We start from the raw sequence: 24,357 nt of genomic DNA, 5'->3' as shown, positions 1-24,357 counted from the left end.
TGAACTGCTGTCCCCAGGGTGTCCAGCAGGGGGCAGCAGACCACTGTGAGCAGCTGCTCTGACAACAGCCATCTGGTGTCACCAAGGGGATACCCCTAACTTCCACATCAGGTGGGAACCATCCTCTATGTTGGCGGCTCAAGAACACTGTGCCCTTATAGAGCTGCCCAGATAGAAAATGACTTTGAACAAGTTAATGATGTGTCTCCAAGAAACCCACAGTCAAGCAAAATAGAAACCCAAAGTTTCTTCCAAAGTCGTATTTTTCTCAGTTTAGAAAGGTTTCAAAGCCACCATTTATCTGTTTTGTATATTTACTTATATTTGGCTTTATTCCAAAAGGGATTTAAGGCAGCTTCGCCTTCACGAGATCTGTTTCATCCTAATTACATAGGACAAAGGAAACTCAGAATCTGTTCCTATTTCCCCCAGGTAATGGGGCTGTTTTCTGATAGACATCTGTCTTAGTGTTTGCTAAAATTAAGTAAAGGGAATTTGGTCCAAGGCTGAGAGCAGATGAATTTGGAATGAAAACCCAATAGCCTTGAAGTGATGCCAATAGGGAAAAAAAGTGAGATTTCAGAGTGGTAGCAGGAGGCCAGCACTCCAGTTGTGAGACCTGGCTCTTCCTACCAGTTTGTCATTAGGCTTCTTACACCTGGGAAAGCCGCAGCCCCTCTCCAGCAATTAGCTTCGTCTTCTTTAAAGAGGATAGAATCAGGTAACGTGTGGGGGCCCTCTTGCCTCAGATACGGGAAAGATGGGAACAGACGGGGACTTGCGGGCTCTGCAGGGAAGGAAAGGTGAAATGGGTTTTGTGCTTTGGGGCATAGAAGTTTGGCTGGGGAAGGCACTGGAAAGAAGTTGTTCTTGATAATATTGTGCAAGAAGTTTGGAAATCACAGCTTGACCCTTCATCTGTCAATCTAGTTCCAGCCTCAGCACCTGTGGACGGGGGCAGGAGGCCGAGGGGATGGTTGGCACAGTTTCTAGCCTAAACTCTTTAAGCAAATGCTGGGAGGGTCCAAAGGCACCTGCCCAGACCTCCCTGGAGCACCCCCACCGGCTGCCTCTGAGCACCGCATGGAGCTGTGTGAAGAGCCCTGATCTGGAGCATCAGACCGGCTGCTGTGGGGTCCCCTGAGGGAGGGCACAGCCATTTCAGTCCCCACTGGGTCACCATTCACGACCACTTAGAAAAGAACGTGCACGTCATAAAGAGTGTCAGGCAAACACGGAATCTTTTGGTTTTAGTCTTTACTTTCATTACCAAACAATCTTTCCTTTTCATTACAAAAGTACTAAACAAACATGGACAGAAGAAAGCTGACATTTGCAAACTATGTGCCTTCAACCGGCGTCTCAATAATCCCATCACCAACGCCCACGTGCGAGGCAGACACCAGGAAGGTAATTCTCAGGAATCAGGACTATACCATAAATGCACGATCTTTTTATTTCATATAAAAATGATCAACACGAGAAAAGCCAAGACTGTGTCTGTCGGTGTTTTACACTGACGCTCGCAAGAGCCTTCCCCTCTGGCCAGGCTGGAGGGAGAGGCAGCCCAGTGTCTCAGCAGTTCACTGAGACCACGAGCCAGATGTGGTGAGGAAAGTCGAGAGCGCCAAAGTCCCTGGCCGGCGCCGGGCTCGGAGGGGTGGCCAGGTGGCGCGGCCGGGCGCTTTGCTGTGCAGCCGCGGGCTCCTCGGCCAGGCCCACTGGAAGGTCACCGCGCTTGGCCATGCAGGGAGCCGTGAGCAGGCCGAGCAGCTGTCCCAGCATGTCCGCCTCTAACCTGAGCACGTGCCCCTCCGGCCCTCTGAGGAGGAGGCACCGTCAGTCCACTGTGCCGTTGTAGGACTTGTTGAACTTGTTGAAGGTGAAGTCCACGGTGTGTGTGGAGATGGGCTTCCTGTACAGAGGGTTCGAGGCCTGCAGAACAGGGGAGGCCAGAGGACATGTGTTAGTTCATTTGTTCGAACATGCAGAGTCAGGGCTGGGGGCCCTTCTCGGGTCAGTGCTGTTGTGCTGCAGGCCTGGCTGCCTCAAACCTGCCGGCCTGGGAAGGGCCCTCCCTTCCCAGAGCTTTCTGTCTGTCTCTGCAAGGAGGGGCTGCATCAGATGGTCTCTACAGTCCCTTTTAGCTTTAACAGAAACTAACTGGGGATTCGGGGGCACTGACTCAGTGCTCCATCCTTTGGGAGCAAGCAGTTTGCTTGGGGACCCGAGACTCACACACACAGATCTGTGACAGACTGAGCACTTGGGGTCCTCTCCGGGACTGTGTCCAGACCATCCAGACTTCCTGCTGATGCTGCGCTGAGCGCCTGCCTGTGAGCCTCCCAACCCAGGTCTGGCACAGGGCTCTGTGCCGGGCATCCAGGATTGGGCAAATACTGCCTGCGATCACATTTTGCCTTTGTTTTCAATTCCAAAGATGTCAGTGGGCTTTTGTCGGCTGTTTGAACACAACTGGACCCCGAAGCCTGATCATTTTTCTACTTCCAACTTCCCACTGGCTTACCATTTCGTAGCGGGCCCGGGATCGCTCGCTCTGGAACTTTGCAAACTCTCTCCGGTCGTGGATGGTGACGAGCAGCTTCCAGATGGCCAGGAGCGCAATCCCAACCAGGAGGATGCTGCCAACCACAACCAGGAGGATGGTCATGGCATTGGGGGCAGTTCCACACTCTGGAAGGGACCAGGGCACGGTAAGGAAAGCCACCAGCATCACCATTTCCCCAGCCTCCCACCCAGACCTCAGGCACGTCTGTGATGAAGGGGATGCCTCTCCCCAAAGGCCTCCCCTCGATGCTCTGCGATCCCCGCATTGCTTCTGGGAGACCTGGTGGGCAGGCAGGTTTCTCCAATGCACAAAAAGTGAAAGATTCAAAGAGGGCTGGTGACTGTTCTAAGGCCCACAGCAATCGATGGCAAAGCCCAGGAGAAGCCTGGTGGCCGCTCCACTTTACTCGGGCTGTGTGTGCACGGCTGCATCTCCCCAACCTGAAGCTCCCACACCCCAGCCTGGCCTCGCCTTCCGTACAGGACGCTGGACCACATCTCAGCTTTCATGTAAACAGTTTCAGGAGCAGACTGGACAGGCAGGAGGTATCATGAAGCCGCTTCCACAAGGGCTGGGCGAGGGGCCAGCCAACATTTGTAAGCCCTTAGTGTGGAGCCCTTTGGAGCAAATGTGCTTATTTTCAAAGAACCACAAAGACAGCCCTTGGAAACAAAGCCTCATTCTTACAGGCGTGCATCCTGGGCCGGGACCACAACACTTCCCTCTGCCTCTGGCCTAGGGAAGGCACATTATGTGGTCTGGCCCCATATGGAAAAACAGTTTGCAATGCTGTGAATTGAAGAGAGCAGATCTTTTTCTGCCCCCTACACCCCTGACTCCTCCAGAGAAGAATAAAAGCGGTCATACCCAAAACCCTAATTACCTCAAGGAAGGGGACCAGGGCATGAGGCAGAATTGTCTGTGCTGGATTAGAGTGTGCCGTCCTCAGTGGCCCAGGGAGCTGGACACGGCAGCACTCCATCTGCCCTTCTTAGACTCCACGCCAGCAAGTGCGCAGCCCAGCCAGGGCTGCGTGTGCCCCCAGATGCTCCCTGGTGCACGACTGGCCAGCCCAGCCCTGGTGGTCCGGACCCACCCTGCACACTCACACCACCACCAGCCATGCAGGTGACGTGGGTTCTGTGCTTACTATCACCCCTGTGACCACCTCCGTCAAGACGAAACACTCCCCCAGGGCAGGGCCCCAGCCTCCTGTAACTCCCAGGACCTCAAGCTGTGCCCCCCAAGCTCCACGCCAGCAGTGGGCCCCCAGATGTACGGCCATCCTTCTTCCAAACTCTAGCATTTGGGGAGGGGTGACCTTAGACCTTGATCTTTGTAAGGAATATATCTCTCCTCTTTCTCAAGTATGGAAAGGATGGTGAGAACAAGTGATATGTCAGAAACCGAGCCCCCAGCGGAGGAGAGAGCTGGCCCCCACCCACCTGGCTCCCTGAGGACCGTCAGGTTGGACTTCCCACTGGGGAGCTCTGTGTAGGTGAACATCATCACACAATCCTTGGCAGTTTTGTAGAAACAGAGCACAGCCTCCTGGTCATCTTTCACTGGAAGAAAACCAAGCAGAAACGTCCTGTGTATGTCTCTGAGCAACTCAGAGCCGCTGACGGACAGGGTGAGGATTCGGACCCCTCAAAGAAGGAAGGGGGTGCAGAGAGGCTTAAAGGGGAGGCTGGGCCTGAAAGACGAGGCCAGCTTTCTCACAGCAAGAGTGCAGGCCCAGGTGCTGAGTTAGCTTCTCTGGGGACATGAATTTCCTTCCAAGCAAGGGAGGCCCCTCAGTCCTCTGCAGTGCTTGCTGGGGCGACATGGAAGGAGAGGAGGCAGGACCCCGGGCGGGACTGAGCAGCGAAACTGGATAAAGAGAAGAAGGGCCAGGCTGGTGCTCCTGGAGGCCGAGTGAGAGCTCACACGTGAGTCCACTGGGCCGGGAGCTGGCTGAGAAGCCAAGAGCTGGCAGCTCTTTCCTGGAATATAAAACCAGAGAGACCCACAAGGAGACGAGGATGTCTGGACGAGAGGCTGGCAGCCCCCGTGGGGCCTGCGCCGATGCACAGTGAGTCAGTGCCGGAGGCCAGGGCCAGGCCGGACACCGCTGGCCTCGCCTTGCCCCCTGGAGTAAGAAGCCCCCTTCCATGAGCTGCTTCCACACCACCCTGTCCCCACACAGCCGTTACCCAAGGCAGAGGTGTCACAATCCCCCCCCCCAGCCCCCAGGTGTTATCTGCATTCCAAGGCTTCCCTGGGACGGGATTAGACTGATTTCTAGGAGGGAAGGGACGCAGGGAAGAGTGTTAAGAGGGAGGCGGGCAGCGCGGGAATGGCCTCGGCCCTGAGTGACGGCTGCGGGCCAGGCTGAGACGCCAGGTGCCTTCCAGCTCTGGCCTTCGTGAGCCTGTTGCTCAGAGGTGCTTCCACCTGGACCGACACTGCTGTGGGTATCGTACAGGGAGGCCGGGGCTTTCTCTCAGCTCCCAGTCCTAAGTCCAGTCTGGGTGAGAGGGCGTGTGTGTGCATGAAAAGGCCTAGGCGAAGGAAGGAAGGAGGTAACTGGGGAATTTGAACAGAAGCCCTCTGTGAGCAGCTGATCCATCTCAGGGGCACAGGCTGCGAGGCAGCTGTGCACGAACGGCTGCGTGAGCGAGGGAACTGCTACTGGGCTGCGGGCAGGCATCGCCCTGTCTTTCCTGCGTGTGCCTGGTTAGGGGCAACGGTCCCAGGGCTGCAGGCGGAACTGGCTGGGAGCCAGGCCTCAAGTCACTGGACAGAAGCAGGGCAGGCAAACGGGCTCCCGGCTGGCTCCCAGGTCCAGCACAAGCCCTGGCACAGTGATTATGGGTTGGCTGAATACATGACTCGGCATCCTCAGGAGCCGGGACCTGGCCAGACAGAGCAGTCAGTCAAGACCAGGGAGGCAGGAACGTGGAAGTCTACACAGGGGGCAGGTCGGGGCCAAGACAGACGAGCGGCCGGGGCAAGGAGGCTGCAGCAGCTGAGGGCAAGGAAGAGGGCAGGGCTGCCTGCAAGGAAACCTCAGAGTAAGAGTCCCTTTGGAGACACACACTCTTTCTTCCTCACCATTGTAACCACTGTAAAGTTCATCATCCCATAGTTTTAGTATATTCACCACATTGTGTAGTTGTTCCCACTAATTCCAGAACATTTCCATCACCCCAGAAAGAAACCCCAGAGCTCTTACCACTCAGTCCCAATTCCCTTCTCTCCCCAGGCCCTGGCGACCTCTAGTGTAGTGTCTGTCTCTGTGCTTTCATCTATTCTGGACATTTTGTAAAAATGGAGGCATACATGTCCTTTTCTGCCTGGCTTCCTTCACTTAGCATAATGTTTGCAGGGTTCGTCAATGCTGTGGCATGTCTTAGCACCTCATTCCTTTTTAAGGCCAAATAATATTCCATCGCATGGATGTACCACCACGGTTTACTTTTGCATTTATCAGTTGATTTACATTTGGGTTGTTTCCAATTTTGGACTGTTATGAATCATGTCACTATGAACACTCACGTACAAGTTTTTGTGTTAACGTATGCCTTCAATTCCCTTGTGTATACACCTGGGGTGTAACTGCCAGATCATGTGGTAACTCTATATTTAATCTGGGGGGAGCCGCCAAACCGTTTTCCAAAGTGGCTGCATCATTTCACATTCCCCAGCAGCACACGAGGGTTCAGGCACAGGCTCACTTGGACTGGATGTAACTAGAGTTTTCCAGACCGGCACTAAACCCCGTGACGTGTCTGTAGGGCTAAGGTGTGTGATCTGCAGCCTTACCCTTAGAAACTCCTCAGCCTGGACAGCAGTGGCTGTACCAGGAAAGAATGGACGCAGCCCAGAGATGGTGAAAACAAACATGTCTGCACCTCTGTCGGAGCCTCCTTGTGGGCTCCTGGTCAGAACTGGACCTGTGGTCATCTGAGCAGCGGTAAAGGCATGGCTGGATGGATGAATGGATGGGGTCAAACTGCAGCGGCTGGAACAAGAAGAGCCTCGATGCAAGCTGCCAAGCAGGACAATGGAACAGGGAGTGGGCGACCCGTCACCGGGAGAAGCGCCAGGGCGGCACTGGACCCTGGGTTCATCCAGACTGAATGCGATCTCTGCCTTGTCCGATGCCGGCAGCACTGGGACAGCTGGCTGGGCTGAGGTCAAATGGGGCAGAGACTGGCTAGCTGGTCACCAAACATGGTTTCCTGGCTTCCTGGACATTTCTCGCCATCCTCGCAGTTAAATGTGGCCGGACAACTGGGCTCTGGGTGCAGGTTATGGGCACCACTTCCAGGTCTGGCCCATGAAGGCCCCCCGCCTGATCCCTCCCTGTCTTCCCCACTTGCTGACTCAATGGAGGGGATACCAAGGACCTGGAGGAGGGTGGAACCACCATCTAGAGGGTACCTGAGTTCTGCAGGACCACATGGAGTCCTTGTCAGCATCTTCACTGGACTTTCAGTAGTGACAGACCGACTTATAATTTGTTAAGTCACTGAGGTCTGGGGTTGGTTTGTTGTGGCAGCTAACAGCACCGATTCTAACATGCCAACTTCAAAGGAAGCCTGGGAGATGAGGCTAGGAAGGGACTGGGCTCCAGGAACCGGACAGAGGAGGTCTTATACCTGGAGAGCCTGGAACCACTGCCCCAGCCCAGACGCCCCAAGTCCTACGGGGGAGCCAGCAAGGACTGGCCAAGGCGCTGAGGCTGCTTCCTAACTCAAGGCTAAAACTACCCCGCCTGCCAGGCAGTCCTGACGGTCATCCTCGTCAGGGAGAATGTCTCTGTGTGTCTGCCAAGATCCTAAAGGGGCAGCTGCCCGGGGCCACTCAGCACACTCACCGATGGTGTCCACCCGCGTGATCACCTCATCCTTGCACAGGTTTTGGCAAGTCTGGTTGTCAGCTGAGCTCCCTGAGTGAAGCAGCAAGCATTCCACACAATCTCTTTGGAAAAGAGGCAACAAATGTGGGTGTTAGACGCGGTGTAGCAGCTGCACGTGGGTAACTGCGTGCGTGTCCCACGAGTGCGGGTCCCAGCCCTCCTGCCTGCCCCTGAAGGCTTCAACCTCTCCCATCTTCAAATGTTTGGCCTCAGGGACTGTTTCTGCCTTGCCCTTCTTGTTGCCATCACACGGGGAAGCCCGAGGGCTCTTGGAGGAGCATATGTGAGTGTATGTGCATGTCTGTCTGGTCCACAGGTCAAGCTGCAGGTTGGAGAGATTTCAAGTTCTGATATCAGGAGCCAAATCCAAACAAGAAGTTCCTGATGATGAAAGTGTGCCCAGCCTCGAAGAGGGGTCCTCACACCCCTACAGCCCCAATTCCCAGGATCCCCACCAGGGAACCTGGCTGGGACAAAACAGCCAGCTGACGGCAAATTTGCAGGGAATCTGTGAGGTGATGGTGCTCGGTGGCCTGCACGGAGGGTGAGAGCCCCTGAAACAGGGGCTTCCCCAGGAAACGGGGTGAGGAATGCAGAGCCAAGCGTGCTGGGAGGGCCACTGCCACCCCCAAGCTGTGCCCCGGCACCAGAGTGCAGGCGGTGGCCTCACAGCGCCTCGGCCACATGGGGGACAGCAGTCCTACCTACCCCACAGGCCTGTGGGGACCAAAGGGGCTGTGTGTCTGGAAAACTCCCCGGCAGAAATATGGAAGGATGTCCAGTCACAGTGCATCACCTTTATTGTTATCATTTTTAAATTCCTTGGGGTGAAGAGACCAGTTACGACACTTCCAGCGCAGAAACTGTGGATGGAACGCCAGGCCTGGAAGGGAGCTGGGGGCCATTTAAGTCACCCGCATTTTACAGGAGAGGGGAATGAGGCCAAAAAGCAGTCAGTGGCCGCAGGTCCAGCACCCAGGCACGCGCCTCTCCGACAAGTCCCTCCCGAGTCCTTACTCTCTGTCTGAACACTGAGGAGGAACGGGCGAGGGAGTGGATCGTGGAGAGAAAGCAGGTAAGACTTTTTACCAGGGTTCTAGTATCATATGCTTAAGAATTCACAGAACTGGCTACAAAATCCTACTCTCCCGGGAATGACTTCCCGGAAACATTTTAGAGTTAACAAACAAGTTGGTAATTTTTGCATTTGAGCCCCAGTGGGCAGGCAACTGAGACTCAGCTGGGGACCCGGGAGGGATGGCTCCAGCTCTGGTCCTCCAGCCCCTGGATGAACACACTCCAAGGAAAGGGGACTGCTTCTGTCTCCGCTAGGACTCACCGGCCCTCCATCCGCAGCCCCTGTTGTCATGAAAGCACAGGGCCACTTCCAGGAAACATTCCCTAATTATCCATGTGGACGTATCAGTTCAACCTGTGAGCTCCACGTACTGGGCTGAAACTTGTGATGTACTGTAGTCGTGTATTAAAATAAGTCTGGCCTTTAAGCAAACAAAGTTGCTGAGACAGACTTCACTCAGAGAGCCTGTTAATTGAAATCAGCTGAGGCTGAACGTGAACTCACCCAAGGTGAAGGGTGTGTTTGGTTAGCTCTAGAAAGTAGAGACGGGCTGTCCTGAAACCCTAGGGGAACAAAAGCACATAAGGCATTCGAAACCTGGTGGCTCTCAGCAAAGCATTAAGTAGAAAAACAGTCTGATATAAGGAACTATCAAAGGGATAAAAAAAAAGCTACAACTAGGGTGTGAAAAAGACAGAGGGTCAGCGTGGCCCAGAGACAAGTGAGCAGGAATAGTGAGCTGCTCCGATGGCATCTTTGCTCTCCTCGCTCCTATGGTATTGCTTAATGGTTAACAAATCGAGTCTCTGTCTTCTTGGAAATGAATGCTTTAAACAGTTAAAGTTTAGGTTGTCTTCCCAAGGGCCTTTTAACTGATTTAAGCTAACCCTTGCTGCTCCAGAGGAAGGGAAGAAACTGGCCTTATCTGCTTTCATTGGTTCCATGTGTGTCTCCTAGCTTGGCCCCCACCCCCCAGTAGCCTCCTGTGCCCCAAGGGCTGGGAGCATATACTCGAAAGGGTTCCACTGATGGGAGCTGGGGGGAGGGCACCTCCCTCAGGCCTTAAATGTTGATAATGGCCGCAGTTCCAGGCTCAACCAGCCACAGCTATTTGGGCTCTAGGTCCAGGATCCTAACCTCCTCCCCTGGGATGTTACTATTTGGATTTCTCCTGTTTCTCAGCTCTTAGTGGGTCTAAAGTGGAACTGTGTTTCTTCTTCCTTACTCTGCTGGCTCCCCTCTAATTACGCAAAATAAAATCCGGCCCCGTCTCTCTCTTCTCTCCATCTGCAGCCAGCTTTCAATTACCCTGAATTATTTGTGGCAAACATCCAACCCGGGGTCCCGCCACCCACCACATTTCTGAGCACGGCCTGACCGGCAGCCACGGCAGCTCGGGGAGCATGAACTCCTCTCATTAGGAGCCTGAGCCAGGCGTTTGGAAGGGAAACCTGCCAAGAAAATTGCACAGTTGCGTTTCCCAGCCAGAGAGAAACAACGTCGGCATTATTATTTGTTTCTGATGATCTGTGCCCTGCTTCCCTTTCTCCTGGCCCCTGAGCACGGGTGGTGATGGCACCACTGTTTCTCTAGCAAAATGCAAGTGAAAGTGTCATCGTGCGTTCCTGATGGCATAACTCCCCGATTTCTTTCATTCCCTCTCATTCCCACTCCGGTGGGGTGTGAAGGGCAGCGCCGTGGGGAGGTCAGCCGGGGAACGTGACCCCATGGCTGAGTCAGTGAAGGCCTGGAGCCTGCGTCCAGACAATCTCTGCACTCAGCAGCCGTGCAGAGACCCGCCCCATTATCTGTGCAAATGGAGCAGAAAATTCAAAAGCCACTGCGTTTTGTTCCTGGCATGCCTTATCTAGGTCGGTGTCCTCCTATTCAATTTACCTTCTGATTATGTGTTGTTTAAAGCAGCATTTCCCATGGAGGTCCGTGAAGCATTGTTTGGGAGATGTTCATGTGACGGAGTGGGAAACAAATTCATTTGGAAAAAAGATGCATGCTGGCTGAATCCCCTTTTGAAATACTCAGTAGCCCTCTAAAGACTCAAGAAGATGTTCTTTTGGTACCAAAATCAGTTTAATTTCATTTAACTCAGTAATCTGGTAATTTCTAAACTTGGTTAGGAAGAGCAATCTTTTTGTTGTTGTTGTTCTGTTTTTCTATTTTTTAACAAAATCCCCATGGAACCAGTGTTTCAAAGATACTAGTCTAGTTAATGTTTTGCTCCTCAGGAAGGCCAGGTGGGGCAGGTGCAGGAGACGGGGAGTGAGAGGCTGGCCGGCCCTGACGGCTCACTGGGTGGGTGACAGTCCTAGTCTGAGGGAGAAGCTGGAGAGGGGCTGTTACCTCTTGGTGCTGCAAGCATCGGGGCAGGTCGGGCACTTCTCACACGTCTCCCCGAAGGCTCCTGGCTCAGTGCACTGGCACTGCCCGCAGACGCAGTGCCCACGGTCACTGCAGATCTGGCCATCCCTGGCCTGGCACGTGCTGATGTCTGTCGAGCAGTTACAGTTGTCCCCGATGTAGCCTGCGTGGCACTTGCATTCTCCACAGTGACACTCGCCGTGGCCTAAAGGGACACACGTAGCACATCAGCACCTGCCTGCCCGCACAAACATGCAACCAACCACCCAGTGCCTGGGTCCAACAGGATGAGACATTGGTGGTGCAGTCCCCCGGAGTCCGTCCGGGCAGACAGAGAGGGCCTGGTGCTGACCCGGCGTGGCAGCAGGGGGCCTGGGCAGCGCATGTGTCTAAGTTGGTCTAGAAGTTGGCCAAGTTGTGCCACAGGCTCTGGACCCAGAGCTTCTCCCTGTCTCTGTTCTTATGTAAATAATGGCCCCAGAACCTGTGAATGATATCCCGTACAGCAAAGGAGACTTTGCAGTGCGATTGAGTGAAGGATTTTGAGGTGGGAGAGTCTCCCAGATTCCCCAGCTGGGCCCTTAATGCCATCCCATGGGTCCACACAAGAGGAAGGCAGAGGGACAGCTGACCACAGAAGGTAGGGGTAACGAAGAGAAGCAAGATGCTGTGCTGCCCCTTTGAAGGTGGAGGAAGGAAAAGGCCTCGAGGAGCCAAGGAATGCAAGGAATGCAGCTCTGGGAGATGGAAAGGCAAGGGAACGGATTCCCCCAGTTTCCAGAGGGAGCGCCGCCCTGCGGACACCTTGACTTTAGCCAGTGAAAACCGTTTCAGACTCTGACCTCCAGGACTGTAAGAGAACACAGCTAAAGTGTCACTAAATTGGTGGTAACTTGTTACAGCCATGAAGGAAAGCAACACAGTCACTGCCCTCAGTCTCAGTGAGACGCTTGGCTGGTTCCTGCTCTGGCCTCGCAGCCGTGGCCCAGAGCAGGATGACTCGGGGCAGGTGCGGGGGCAGCAGCGGTCAGGGCTAACACTGAACTCACTGCGTCTGTGTCAAGCTTTACAGCATGAACTTGAGGAATTCTTACAACCACCCATGTGGAAGGGACTGTCACCACCCTTGTTTCACAAGTGACGAACCTGAGACGCAGAGGATGAAGCGGCTCGCTGGGGTCAGACAGCCAGTGGCACGAGGACTCAAACCAGGGAGTGTGGCTGCAGGGCCCACGGTCTGAACTCCAAGATCCGCTGCCTCTCAGGAGAGGTCAGAGCAGCCCTGAGATGAGGACCGGCTGAGGATCCCCTGCTCCCCCTGCAGGAGGAACCTCTTCCACAGCCTGCAAGGGATGTGGGGCTGGGCATCCCCTCCTGGTTCTGCGGCACCAAGGGCAGAGGAGCTGCTGGGCTCAGAGGCCTGAATGAGTGAGTGCGTGCACCCGGCACGTGTGTGTGAGTGGGTGCGCATATTCACGCTGGAGAGTGAAAAGCTCAGAGAGTGCCAGCTTCCAAGGGGCACAAGAGCCCAGCAGTTAGTGGTTCTCCATTCTCTGCACTAACAGAGGCAGGAAGCTACGAATGGCACTTAAGTTTTAAAAATCTTCCTGAGACTGTTATTGCAGCATACTTTCCTTCCTGATGCCGTTCTGCTAAAGCTAGTATTAATAGGGTCAAGAATTTGTATTTACTGAGTCCCCACTGACATACCAGCAGGAGAGCAGACAGGCAGGAGGGAGCGTGGGACCGATCAGGCTCCCACCCTGAGTCAGTTATCCTGCTACTTGGAGCTCAGCACCTGCTGTGAGACCCCCAGTGAGTGTGACCCACAGTTTAGGTCAGGACCTAACTCCAGAGAGCCTCTTCACTCCCACTTCGGTCCTGTCCCGCCCTGTGCCACGTCTGCTCTGTAGTGCCCAGAATCTGCAGGAGGCAGGAAGGCCATCTGGAGCCACCGAGCCTCCCCAACCTCCCTTACGTGCGGGACAGCCTCTCCGCTGCCCAGGGACTGGGAGCCCGGCAGACACTGTGCGGGGACAGAGCGCCCTCCTACGTCACGGCCAGTGTGGAGGCATGTGGCAGCCCTCTGGGAGAGCTGAGGAAAGCCAGGTCCAAGCCAGGAGGAGGCTGCGCAGGGCCTGGAAGCTGGCGCGTGATGTGTGGGCCACAGGCAAGAGCAGCACCCCTGCTCAAGGGTTACAGGGCACGGGTGGGGGCGTGCAGCAGAGCTCCTGGCTGGGGGAGGGGAGGCCTGCATGCCTCTCCTCTCCACCAATCCCGGAACTGTCCTGGCAGACAGGAAACCACCCCCCACAGGAAGTCTTCCCAAATGGCTCCAATCCGCACAACTCCCTCACTCTCCAGCCTCAGGACCACATTGGTCAAGAGCCTGTTTTAAATTAAAATGGTTCACTGTCAGGTTAATTTCCCCCCAACATTTTATTTTGAAAATTTCCAAACCTGCAGCCAACTTGAAATGACTGTGCAGTGAACAGCCATCTACTTACCACCCTACTCCACCATTAGCATGTTGCCTGCTGCTTTATCCCATACCTGTCCATCCCTCTATCCCTCCATCCATCCATCAATCCACATTTTTTTAAATGCATTTCAAAGTGAGTTGCAGCTATCAGTGCACATCAGGGGTAGGTTTTTAACAGAGCTCTGGCCTCTCCGTGGCTTGTACCTCACACCACCCCATAAAATAAAAATACAAGAAGTAAAAGGCATGGTTGGTGCCATATTTACAAGCAGCAAAGACACTACTCGGGCCAGGGGGACTGCTTTGTTGGAGATGATGCGTATTGTTTTCCTTCTCCTCCAAATATTTCTGGCAGCAATGTGATAAAATGAACCCAATAAAACCTAACCCAATATTCCAAAGTGTCAGAGGTTTGGAGAAGAGGTAGTATATGATTTTGCTCTGGGTGAAGGGTCAGGGTGTGTGCTAAAGGGAGAAGTTGCTCCCCTGCTGGGCAGCTACTGTGAAGCTGCCAAAGGTGCCAGCTGCCCCATCCTTTCCCCATGACACTTAACTGGCAAGTAAACCCAGCTGCCTTGGGTACACCTGACACCATGCCAGCTCCAAAACCCAGTTCAAGGGTTCAAGGAGAGAGAGAGTTGGGGATCCAGGGCAGGAGACAGCAGGAGCTGGTGATCCACCGAAGGTCACCGCCATTTCCTGGAGAAGGACAGGACTCACTGCCGGAGACACAGCCTTTCCTGACAGCCTCCCGCCACGCCCGAGGCCGCAGCGTACAAAGACCTGGGCGCGGGCAGGGCCGGCTGGGTGGGCAGCGGGCAGGCGCTGCTGAGGGCTACAGGGCATGCGAACGTCCTTCGTGTGGCTTTCTGGCCTCAAACATGCGCCAACTCCAAAGCAAGTCCCAGCAGCCACACTAGGAAAGAAGGCACGTGTGGTGAAGTGGCTGAAGCCACCTGAGTGCTTGTCCTCAGGGACCCCCTGGATGGCCCCAGTTTAGTTCGTCGGGTAGTTCATCGCCTTTCAGAGACAAGAGTAAAGCAGCTGTGGCAGAGGTGCGGCGCGGGCCGCCACGCCCGCCCTCCCTCCCCTGGCACCGTGCCGGCGCACCAGGGGCCTCTCTCCCAGGGAGCCTGGGCTTGGCCTCAGAACCCTCAACACTGCACTCCCAGGGGGCTCTACCAGCTGAGGGGGGCAGGCACACAAGATACACCCACTTGTTATCCCGGTTTAAAGCTTCCAAGTCTCCTTTGAAAGTGTGATCCACATAGAGTGTCAAAAACACTGTAAGTCCGGTCTCATTTTATCCTAATCCAAGTGTCTGGGCCTCAACCTGTCTTTCCCTTGACCTGCATGTGGGGAGATTTCCACATCTTCTGGTCAGCCCTTGGCCTCTCCTGATGCCCTAGTAGTAACACATGTTATTAAAATGACAAGGGTCATTTGGCCCCATCCCCAAGCTCAATGATCCATCAATCACCAGGAGAACGGAATGGGGAACAGGGAACACGATCCTGGCTAACGGCACCCAGAGGACCGAAGCAGGGGCTCTTCATCAAAACACAGCTTATTTATAATGCCCCCCAACACCTGGGCAAACTGGGCTGAACTTAATGATGCCTGTTTAATACTGTGCAGACGTAAAAAATATTTTCATTACACACAGACAGGGATATTGAAGGGCATGTGCAAGCGCTTTGTAAGCTGTGAACTGCTGCATGTGCAAGTTATTAGTACCTTTGTTAGAATGAGTGATAGCTAAATGGACAGGAAGTTGTAAATGTGTCTATTTATAGAGAATTTCAGCTCGACAGAATTCAACAGCTTTCTATCAGCAAAGCAGTGCTTGTGTGGGCCGTGGGCCAAGAGCAGGCCCCTGCTATTCAGAGGCAGGGGTACCCTTGAAGCAGGCGAGGAAGGAGCTGCCAGAGAGGAGGGAGGGGACGCGTGAGGAAACCCCAGCATCAATGCTCCGTAGGGGTCAGGAAGGGCAAAGGTGAAATCCACTGACAGAGCAGGGAGGAAGTGGCCTCAGTGAGCAGAGCAACTCCCCCAGGGAATCTGGCTGTGCAGGGAAAGGAGGAGATGCGGGGAAGGAGGCTGGGGATTTTGAAGAGGGGATGTAGTTGAGCATTCTTCTGATTAAAGAGAAAGATTCAGAAGAGACAAAGTTCTAGGGGAAGTGGAGGGAGGGAAGAGCAAACTCCAGAGATTACAACAGGAGAGACAGTGGAGGGAGAGGGCAGCTGGGGGGTGAGGGCTGTGGCGGGAGGAGCTCAGGGTAACAGCTGCGTGAAAGGCCGGCAGCTGTGCTGGAGCCAAGTTCAAGTCTGTCTCCACCATCAGCTAAGTCACCTTGGGCAAGTCCCTAAACCTGACTGATGATCATTTCCTCATCATCAGTGAGGACAAGGCCTTCCTGGTGGGAGGGTCGTCAGAAATACTGGTGCTGTTGTTGGGGGAGAATAGGTCCTTGCCTCACGCAGGAAAGAATTCAAAAGCAAGGCATGGTAAAGTGAACGCAAGTTTATTTAGAGAGATACCTCCATAGACAGAGTGCAGTCTGTCTCCCTCAGAAGGGAGAATGGCTCAGGAGATACACACTCCATAGGCAGAGTGTGGACCATCTCAGAAAGGTGAGAGGGAGAGAAGCCGAGGTGTGGGGTATTTAAAGTAAAAGCTGATACGTACTCCACAGAGTGAGGGCCACCTCAGAAGGCGAGCGCGACAGAGCTGGGGCAACAGAGCCAGAGCGAGAGTGACCACGAGATGGGGTGGTTAGTTTTAATGGGCTTAGCAATTTCACATGCTAATGAGTAGGATTATTCCAACTACTCTGAGGAAGGGGCAAGGATTTCACACTTTTTGAGCTTTTATGGTCAGCCTGGGAACTGCCATGGCGCCTGTGGGTGTGCCATGAGGCTCAAGGTCTACTGGAAGTCGAATATTCCGCCATCTTGGTTCTAACCGGTCTAGCCTGTCCTCAGTTGCTGTGTCGCTCCTTCAGTGGCTGTGCCCTGCCCCCTCCCCCTGACTCCACCACTGCACATAAAGCCCCTGCTGCGGCACACAACCACCCCTGGAGCTGAGCGAGCGAGGGGCTTGGAGTCCAGTGTGTTGGACTGAGTCACAGCACCTCCGTGCAGGGGTGACAGGGACAGGCAGGGAGGAGGAAAAGTCAAGGATCACACGGTGGGAGGGCACAACCTCAAAGAGCGGGTGGAAAGCAAGCGTCTGCTAACTGAGAAGAACGCCATCTCGCCATCTCGGTGTGGGAGGAGGCCAGCCCTGAAGCTCTCAGGAAAAGGAGGGGGTGGGCATTCCTGCATAAGGCAGAGGCTGAAGGGGAGCTTGTTTACCGTGGAGCATGGGTGGCAGACAACAGAGCAGGGATACAAGGAAATATTCAGAAAATGAGGCAGCAGAGTGTGGTGGTTAACACGTGAATTCTGCAATCAGAGCCTGGGTTGGCCTCCTGAACCTGCTATTTACCAGCAGTGACTGATGGTTACCCTCTCTGCATCTTGGTTTCTTCATTTTAAAATGAGGCCAATAAAGATGCCTCCCTCAGTGGGTTTTTGTGTGAGTTAAATCACTTAAGCTGCATAAAGCACTTAATGTTTGGCATATAGTAAGTGCTCAGTTAATGCAGGCTGGCTTCATTATGTTGTTATGGGGAGGGTGATTGCAGGGAGGCAGGGGGTAGATCTTCTCAGAGGATGGGAGAAGGAAACATTTTCTAGGAGCTTGGATCAAAAACTTCCAAGGTTAAAAGCTCCCATAAGATTACCTAATCCACATCCAGCCAAAAGTGAGAACCCCCAGGGCCTGGTGGAGTTGCTCACTGAACCCTCAGAGCCTGAGGCCCTGCTGGGGGGCTCTCAGGCCCTCAGCAGGAGGGGACAGCTGGATGTCCAGGGCAGGACATCTGTGGCCCTGGGCCCCAAGCTGAACTCTGGGTCTGCAGAGGCCAGAAGTGGCCCTGGGGTGACCTCAGAGGATGTGCCTGAGGGCCCTGGGGCTGGAGGAAGGAAGGAGGCAGCCTGGGACAGGGCAGAAACAAGAAGTGGGTCTCTTCTCCCTGTCCTGGCTGGGCTCAGGAGCAAGGGTCACAACCAAGCAGACGTCAGATCATCTCTCCATAGATGGTCCAAAAATAGCTCCCATCCAGCTCCGGAATGTAGCTTCCGCCTCCGCCACCCACCCTCCACCTCGAGGCTCCGGCAGAGGGAGGGCTGGGCTCAGCTCCCCAGGAGGGAAGGGTGCTTCCCTTGCTCTTCTCCCAGTCTCCCTCCCTCTGCCTCTCCCCACAGTCGGTGTCCCTGGCACACAAGTGTGCACCCTCTGTTTCTGCCTCTTCCAGAGCACCCCATGGGCATCTCCCTCTCGCAGCCCCCAGCATCCCTCCTCTCACAGCCCTGTCTGCCCATCTCCCCATCTCTCCCCTCTTCTCAGGACAGGCGGCGTGCAAACAGGAAGTGGTAAGAGAGAAGAGAGACAGGAGGGGTGTGGGCTGGAGAGCCTCTGCTCACTTTGGTGACCCCCCTGTCACAGACGGCGGTCTTGTGTGCAGTGTGGACACCTCTGGGGGAGACCCTGCGCCTGACTTCAGGAACTCTTCAAAGCCACCACCTGAGAAGAGTAGGAAAACCCGCACAGAGCCTCTGTTCCACTGCTTTCTGTGTGACTCGGGGCCCCAGACACCGCTGAGCAGAGAGGCACACGGCCTGCCCTCCTCAGCACGAGGTGGGAGTCCGGAGCCGCTCTCTGAGCCCATGGACGCAAAGCAGAGGGGCCGGAGTCACAGACACCCCGGGCACTCACTCAAGTCTCCGTGGAGAACCACAGCCAGACGCGGGCTGACCTCTCTGCGGCCAAACGCTCACACGGGCTTCCAGAGGGAAGGGGAAATCCCTCCTAGCGGGGCACGCTGCCTGGCGCTTTGTGGACCAGCAGGTTAGGTTACACAACGGCCCGCTGGGCTGCCTGTGCGGCAGGGAGGGTGTTCTCCGTGTCTCCGAGCCTGGTCCCCCCGGGGACGTGCCCCTCCCACCGTCTCCACGTTTCCTTCCACGCGCTGGCTTTGGTGCCGCCAAAGTGGAGAAGAGAGATTTTTGAAATGCACAGGACAGCCACCCAGTTCCCTCATGAGGGATCAGCCTGGCTCCGGGCACCTCAGCAGAAACTAAATGAACCTCCAGGGACCAGAGAGAAGTCGCTCTGGAACAGCTGTGTCCTTCTCACCACGGGCTTCCTAAGCCTGTAAACACAGCCTTCTCTTGGCAAGGAGGAGTTACTGACTGGAGAACCCTCCAGCAAAGGGAAGGGCTGCTCCTCCCCAAGAAAGCACAGCACTGCCCTGGCTCGGCACCAACCCAGAGCTCAGCTCTCAGGAAAGCCTCACACCAGCCCAGTCCCACTCCTGCCACTCGCCTTGGAACACCTGGCAAGGCTCGGCAGGGGGCGCCGGGGCACCTTTTTTAGGCGGGAGCTATGGTGCAACCTCAGCCACCCGCTGGCCAGACCGGGCAGCGGTCCAGGTTCTCCATCAGTAAAAGGCAGAGAGTGCCTTGTCGGTCTCAGGATTGGGTCAATTCTTTGTAAATGTGCGATAAAGAAATGTATGGTTTACTGCCTTCAAGAAATTTCTAATTTCACTGAAATATTAAGCCATTAAAATCTCTTAACAGAAACTTCATGGAATACTTACAGTAGGACAGGCATTATTCTAAGCACTTTACTTGGATTATCTCATTAGTCCTTCCAATCACTCTGCATAGTAGTACTATTATTACCCTAATTTTTGCAAATATGGAAAATGAGGCCCAGAGAGGCCAAGTAATTTATCCGAAGTCACACAGCAGGTGGGTATCAGGGCTGGGATTTAAACCACATTTATTTGACTCTGGAGCCCATATTCCTAACTACATGTACTACCTCTCCAATATAGTCCAGTCATGACTAAGTAATGAAAATTAAAACAACACATAAGATAAATGTTAAAGGTGACCCAGGCTGTGTTATAGTTTAAAAACGTACAACGGATCCATCTACAGGGCTGGCTCTTTTAGTCACTGATCATTAAATCACTCTTGGCCTCCATGTTCCTATCTGTAAAGTAACAGCGGTAACTAGGTGAGCTCTACCATTCCTCCATCACTGACGTTTACTGTTCTGGGTAGCAGGGAGAAATCCGGAGAGCCTGGGACAAGCTCTGGGTTAAGCTACAGGTTTTGGAAGAGTAGAGAAGAGAAAGCATTTTGGACGCAAAAAATAGAGTGGGTTCACTTGTGAGGATGGATTGAGAGAGTGGGCAGCCTGGAAGACAAGTACTTGAAAAGGAGACACAAGAATGGGTAACAAGGGGCTAGAGACGGACTTGCTGTTTGTGTGCGTGTGTGTGCGTGTGTGTGTGTGCATGTGCAAGCACGCATATGTATAAATAGATGGAAGAAAGGGAGGGGAGAAAGGGAAAGAGGAAGAGAGGATGATTGTGGAGGAAGGAGGGCCTGAGGGCTGATCGAGCCTCAGACGCAGCAGGACACAGCCATCTGGGACCCGGAGGACCTGCTGTGGTGGAACCATGGGGCTGAATCCAAACTGGACTGAGGTGAGGGCTGACTGGGAGGTGACACATGAAGCCAGTGGTTGTAGACAAATGTTCTGTGAAACACGGCTGTGAACATGGAGGAAAGAGGAGCTTGCAGGGAACAGGCCGGGAGGCTGAGAGTTTCTCTTTTTCTATTCTTTTTTTTTTTTTTTTTTTTTTTTTGGTGGCAGGAGGTAATCAGGTTTTATTCATTGTTTTAATGGATGTAGTAGGGATTGAACCCAGTACCTTGTGCATGCTAAGCATGCACTCTACCACCGAGCTATACCCCATCTTTCTATTTTTTAAAGATTAAAAAGTCTTGAGCACTTTCTAAAGCTGACCAGAAGACTTAGTTAACAGGGACACACAACCACTCATCACACAGATATATGTGTTTACTCATTTTCCTCATCTCACTCGCCCACAAACCCATACAAAATCAAAGTCCGTGTTTTATTTTTGTTTGCCCGATGCCTAGCATGGTGTCTGGCACACAATAGGTGCTCAGAACCTGTTGGTTGTTGGAGGCTGTGAATGCCATCAGGACAAGCTTGAAGCCCTGGGGGAAGATATCTGATGCTGGAAAAGAGAAAAGAAACAAGTACTATTGATGCTATAAACTTAAATGTGATTCTTGAAATGCTTCTAAGTTTTAGCAAATGTCCAAGAGACCCAGAGACTTCAGGATGACATGAGAAAAAAAAGATGAGGAATTCTCTTTCCTGTGGCAGCAAAAGGGTCATGGTCAAGCAGAAGCCATAGGCTTTGCACCCAATATGCACTGTTCTTGCATATTGGTCAGATTTCTCCAGCAAAAGGCTCTTCAGAGATGTGAGCAATGATGCATCCTCAGCCTCAGGGCCAGCTGCTCCTCTGTCTTTGGCTTAGTGTCAATGAACCAGCCCTGACAAGTTCAACTGGTGGTGCTTCCCAAGAGGCAACGCCCTGACAAGCCCCTCATCCTTTGCCTTTATCTGCTGGACCGCATATTGCATTCTGTATCTGAGCAGCAAAATCTGACCACTACTAAGCAAATAGGGTGATGCTTCTTTAAGCTAAACTTTTCTAAACCTCAAGATTACTTTGAGATGACAGATCAGGCTAGAAAGCCAAGACTCCACTGTCAAAGGCAACAGAGCCCCCTCAAAGGCCACCTTTGCCTCTCTGGTCTTAGCACCTGATTTCTCAGTGCTGATGGCCAGCTGCCAAACGCTTCTAGTGACTACTGCATCCCACAAGAGAGCACCAAGGAAAGGACTTGGTCTCTGGCCCAACTCTATTAATCATAGGGAGATTAAGGCGATGGAAGGAAGATGGAAAAATCCCAAGTTCCTTAATGAACTCACCTTTCCAGTTTCAAAGAAGTCTGTAATCAGCTGAGTGCAATGAACCATAGTCCTCACAGGACCCTAAGAATGCTGACTCAGAAAGAAAAACAGAAGGCCTGTGACCAAAAGAAACAGAGGTGCCTCAGATCAACATCTTGAATTTAGCTTAACCTGCCGGATCTGCCCGGCAGGCACTTCAGGGGGAATGCCAACGGTATCTGGGGAGACATGAATTCACCACCGTCTCTCCTGGTCACTGCGACAGGATGAGAGGGTTACTATTTTCAACCTGGCAAGCTGTCATGTTGTTGTGGTTGGTTAACAGTTGCCATATTCCGTCCTCAGCTGGCCACCGTTCAGAGCCTAGAGCTGCACTCTCAACGGACAGAGCTGGTTTGGAATGTCACATGAGTGGGCCATGCTGAAGCCTGGCTGCCAGGAGCCCAGCCAAGCCGCGAGGTGGCAGGAAGCAGCCACCCAGAGCAGAGCATCCCCTGAGGGTTAGGGGAAGTGGGCTTTTCTTAGGTCAAGGCTTTGGGCCAACCACCGGTGGGGAGTGTGGCCAACATGCCAATCTTCTCAGCCACGGCCTCCCCCGCAGGGCTGATCAGTAACAGCCACATCAGTCTCCTGGTAGAAGAACAACAGCTAAGTGAAATCATTCATGCCAAGAGTGTTTTACAAATTAGAATGGGCTAACAAAGGTTCATTTAAGGAAAGCGGGCCCAGCCTCATCAGTAACAACAGCCAGACGCCCACTGAGCACCAAGAGGAACACGCTGAGCCTTCACCAATAACGGACGGGGCACTTCAGCCGGACTCTCGGTCCTCATGTGTCCTCCAGCCTGGTCTGCCGGGTCTGGTATATCCTTACGTAACCCAGAGAAACTCACTTAAGCAAAACACAGACTAAATGTTTCCTAAATTTTTGACCAAAATAAAGAGCACTTATTAGGTAAGACTTGGAAAATGTGGGCTCAATGCTTGGGTGGTGGCAGGAAGGGCTGCGGTGGTAATAAGGAGACTTGGGAAGGGCCTCAAGCTAATCAAAATGAGTGAAATTTGGTGGAGGTTAACTATTTACTTGCAAGTCTGAATCTATAATCAAGAATTACAAGGTGCTTTAGTCCAGGTTCTGGGCCTCAGTTTCCCACAATGTAAACAGTCAAAGCAGGTAACAGGCAGCTGACCCACTGTGCATCACTGGTGGTGCTAGGCAAGGCACCAGATGCAAATAATCCCACTCTTTAGTGCTTGCTTATGACGGGCACCAAACACTAACAAATTAGCCTCAGTGTGGTTCCAAGGAAACACATTTCAACATAGTAAACTAAAGGGTCTTCAAATAGATTCTCCTTGCATTATTGCAACATCTGCCTAAAGGCCAACGTTATGATGTCAAATCACATACCAACCTGGGAAGTATAGTCCTTTAGCTTAAGGATGGTGGGGCCACCTGATCAAGACTTTTGGGGGTGGTGGTTGTGCGCTGGGTTGATAGGAGGCCACCTCCTTTGGGTCAGAGGGCAGCAGGCAGGGCTCGGGAAGGTGTCCAGTGACAGAAAAGTGTTAGCTTTCTAGGCCTTCCCCCAGTGTTAAAAAGCAAATTTTATCAGAGAAGTGAGAAAATGCAGAAACAAAGGAAAGCAGTCAAGCAAGACAAAATAATAATAGTTTAGTCATAAAACAAAGTCAAGAGCCTTTAGCATCTCCTCAAGGGCTACAGATAACATCCTGAGCTATATCCTTGAGTTGTTTTGCAGAAACTAAAACCCCCACCAAGTTGAAGAAGTTGAATGCTTGCTGACCCACCGGTAGTCCCCAGACCTTAGACCCCAGAGCAGCTGGAGGCAGAAAATTGATAATTGAGATTTCCCCAAATATCACCCTGTTACCTCACCACCAGCCAATCAGAAGAATGTCCATGAGCTGATCAGATTATGCAGCCCTCACCCCAGTGTTGCCTGTGAAAACCCTTCCCCGAAGGCCATCGGAGAGTTCGAGTCTTTTGAGCACAAGCTGCCTATTCTCCTTGCTTGGCCTGCAATAAACGCTGTACTTTCCTTCATCACAACCCAGTGTCAGTAGACTGATTTCGATGCACGTTGGACAAGCAGAACCCAGTTCCTTTCATTAACAAGAAGCAAAACTTCTGGCAGGTTGAACTCATTCAGAGCAAATTCCAGACACCAGGGAGCATTTGGATCTGGGTGGAGCTCTTAGGTCAGTGTTCTGACAGTCAGGAACACTTATCCCAAAGGAAAACAGGGCTCCATCCAATCCTGCCCCACCCCGCCAAGGCACTGAGCAGCAGAGTCCTATAATCAGTTATGTCACAGTTTCCAAAACTAAGTGACAGCTCAACGCCCAAGAAGCCTTAAGGACAACTATTTCAGTCACCAGAGGTCCTCATGGCTTCATGTTAACTAAGAATAGACAACATTCTATCGTGTTGTCCTGTAATATGGAAAAGCTAATACCACCCAACTCTATACATGACTGAGATCTCGTCTTCGGCATGCTCACGGTGTTCCTAAGACTTTCCTTTGCTTTTTAAGTTCCATTATTTCCTTCACAAGCCAAACTTCATGACCTTAAGGACCAGGCCTCAAGAGGCCTGGGCGTGGGCAGAGGCCTCATCACCGGGTCTCCTGTCGGCACACTTCCCCTTCTAAGGAGAGAGACAAGAGTGGGGACACGAGATCCAACACTCAGATTATTCCATTTTTCACAGTCACTGTGACCTGCTGCTTAAGCTGCTTCTGGAATCAGAATGTGAGTAGGGAGCACGGGCAGTAAGAAAACTGCATTCCCAGAGCTGAGTTCAGAGCATGGAACCAGGCAGGCTCTCAAAACGGCTCCCCAACACTCCCTCCCATCTTTCAAGGTCTCACTAAGTCTGGATGATGAAGGTAGAAGCTTACATGGTTCATTATCCTTATTCCTCAGTCCCAGAAAGTTTCTGAGGAGTGGAAAATTCTCGGGACAACAAACATTTAGAAACTCAGTGCCGTGAGCAACTCCAA

At 53.0% G+C, this 24,357-nt stretch overlaps 1 protein-coding gene across 2 annotated transcripts in view; it reads right to left on the bottom strand.

Annotated features, from left to right (window-relative positions):
• Nucleotides 1–1,240: 1,240 nt before the first annotated feature.
• Nucleotides 1,241–24,357, bottom strand: part of ITGB5 (integrin subunit beta 5) — a 105,157-nt gene continuing 82,040 nt past the window's right edge. For both annotated transcript variants that reach the window (XM_072963927.1, XM_072963924.1), the window contains 5 exons: nt 10,912–11,134; nt 7,434–7,537; nt 4,015–4,134; nt 2,528–2,694; nt 1,241–1,935 (listed from right to left, as the gene is read on the bottom strand). In XM_072963927.1, coding sequence (XP_072820028.1) covers nt 1,840–1,935; nt 2,528–2,694; nt 4,015–4,134; nt 7,434–7,537; nt 10,912–11,134 — 710 coding nt within the window. In that variant the 3' untranslated portion in view covers nt 1,241–1,839. The remainder of the gene's footprint in view (nt 1,936–2,527; nt 2,695–4,014; nt 4,135–7,433; nt 7,538–10,911; nt 11,135–24,357) is intronic.

The sequence above is a fragment of the Vicugna pacos genome, chromosome 1 (genome assembly GCF_048564905.1).
Source record: "Vicugna pacos chromosome 1, VicPac4, whole genome shotgun sequence".
NCBI lineage: Eukaryota > Metazoa > Chordata > Mammalia > Artiodactyla > Camelidae > Vicugna > Vicugna pacos.
This window is presented reverse-complemented; position numbering and strand designations above follow the sequence as displayed.